Below are 1,674 nucleotides of genomic sequence, written 5' to 3'. Positions count from 1 at the left end.
ACTTCATCTCCAACAGCCATGGCTTTGTCACCCACAGGTGCCGACCCGGAGGAGACAATCCTGAACGCATTCAAGGTGTTTGATCCAGAAGGGAAAGGCCTGAAATCTGCCTAGTGAGTTCAGGGATGCCTGGGGCAGGGAGTGAGGGGGGTGTCCCCATAAGGACATCCCCAGCGCTCGCCGCGCTCTCTTGTTTGCAGCATCAAAGAAATGCTGATGACGCAGGGGGAGAGGTTTTCCCAGGAAGAGGTATGAGCTCCTTCCCACTCTCTGCCAGCTTCCCTCCATCCCAACAGCCCCATTGCTCCTCCCAGCACTGGTCACACATGTCACTTTTCACCCTGGCTCTTCCCTGGCAGATCGATCAGATGTTCGCTGCCTTCCCTCCAGACGTGTCTGGCAACCTGGATTACAAGAACCTGGTCCACGTCATTACTCACGGTGAAGAGAAGGACTAGCCCAGGCTCAGGGCTGGGGCTGGCACTGCAAGATCACCTCTCCCTAGGTCACACGGGGGTTCCCTTTCCTCTTCCCCCGGAGAGGCATGTGCCTGGGAATTTGGCACAGGAATGGCATCCACATTAAAGTGCCTTTTGGCAAGAGGAAATCCAGCTGCTGGTGTGAGCAGTGCTTGGGCTTGTGTGGTGTGTCTGTGCCTTGTGGGAGCCCTCGGACCCTTCCAGACCCTCCTGGTCCTGGCATCCCAGACCTACTGCACATCACCCTCGTGTGTCCTCATGTCCCTCTGCCTCGCTGCCTCCCACTCCCAGCCCCAAACCAGCCTGTTCCACACTGGGCTGTGCCCATCCCACCTGGTACCACAGCCCAGGGCCAGCACTGAGCTCAGATTTACTTTAGGCAACAGAGAGTTGTCAGCTTCTGCCAGCTTAGCAGGGAACACCCTGTGAGCACCCCCTGCATCCCACCTGCCAGGCCCTGCCCTCAGGCAGGGTGCAGGATTGGGACCGTGGTCCCCACCTCTGGCTGTGGGGAGGGCGTTGGGCTGTGTGACAGGAATGTCACCTTGTGGTAGAGCAGCTGATCCCACCCTGGCTGCAGGTGCTGTCAGCAGTGGGTGAAGCCATGCCAAAATATCACCTGGTGAGGTTCTTAAGCCTGTGGAAGGTGTTGGGCTCCTTCCAGAGAAGGAAGATGGAATGATGTGCAGGACACAGAAGCTCAAGAATGAACTGCTTCTTTAATTTGTCCCTGTTGAGCTCCTGGATGTGAGTCTCCTCCTCCTCTTGCCTGAGCTGGGGGGTTTGGCCAGCTCCTCCTCATGCCTCCGGATGATGAGCTGACGCAGCTGAGCCCGGCCCAGCGGCTCTTCCACTGCTCAAGAGAGTGGCCATCCCATAATACGTGGCTTACAGGACCCATACACCCGGTGGGGCAGGGCAGGCTGGAGGGGATGGACTGGGAAGGACATTTGGCAGCAGGGGTTGGCCAGGCAGCCATGGGGGAATTGCTGCTGCGTGGCCACGGCCCCTCTCCCCCACCTCTCTGCTCACCGATTTTGGGGTCAGTGGTCTCCAGGTCAGGGGGGGGCGGGCACAGCTTGGCCCGGTTCATGACCCAGAGGAGGTCAGAGGCTCTCTGGAGGGGGCTGATGAAGGACTGGGAGCGCTGCTCGCGATCGATGGACGTGTAGCGCAGCAGGGACTCCCTCAGCAG

General features: G+C 59.3%; 2 protein-coding genes across 2 annotated transcripts in view; one reads left to right on the top strand and one right to left on the bottom strand.

Annotated features, from left to right (window-relative positions):
• MYL2 (myosin light chain 2) overlaps positions 1-611 on the top strand; it is a 4,815-nt gene extending 4,204 nt beyond the window's left edge. The window contains exons 5-7 of the mRNA XM_008634056.2: positions 38-113; positions 201-249; positions 360-611. Coding sequence (XP_008632278.2) covers positions 38-113; positions 201-249; positions 360-458 — 224 coding nt within the window. The 3' untranslated portion in view covers positions 459-611. The remainder of the gene's footprint in view (positions 1-37; positions 114-200; positions 250-359) is intronic.
• A 587-nt stretch (positions 612-1,198) lies between these two features.
• The window catches only part of CCDC63 (coiled-coil domain containing 63), a 7,653-nt gene continuing 7,177 nt past the window's right edge, over positions 1,199-1,674 (bottom strand). The window contains 2 exon segments of the mRNA XM_017734742.1: positions 1,199-1,332; positions 1,512-1,674. The exon segment at positions 1,512-1,674 is cut by the window's right edge and continues 28 nt beyond it. Of these exon segments, the coding sequence (XP_017590231.1) occupies positions 1,199-1,332; positions 1,512-1,674 (297 nt within the window).

Source organism: Corvus brachyrhynchos, unplaced genomic scaffold (genome assembly GCF_000691975.1).
Source record: "Corvus brachyrhynchos isolate BGI_N302 unplaced genomic scaffold, ASM69197v1 scaffold114, whole genome shotgun sequence".
NCBI classification, from domain to species: Eukaryota; Metazoa; Chordata; class Aves; order Passeriformes; family Corvidae; genus Corvus; species Corvus brachyrhynchos.
This window is presented reverse-complemented; position numbering and strand designations above follow the sequence as displayed.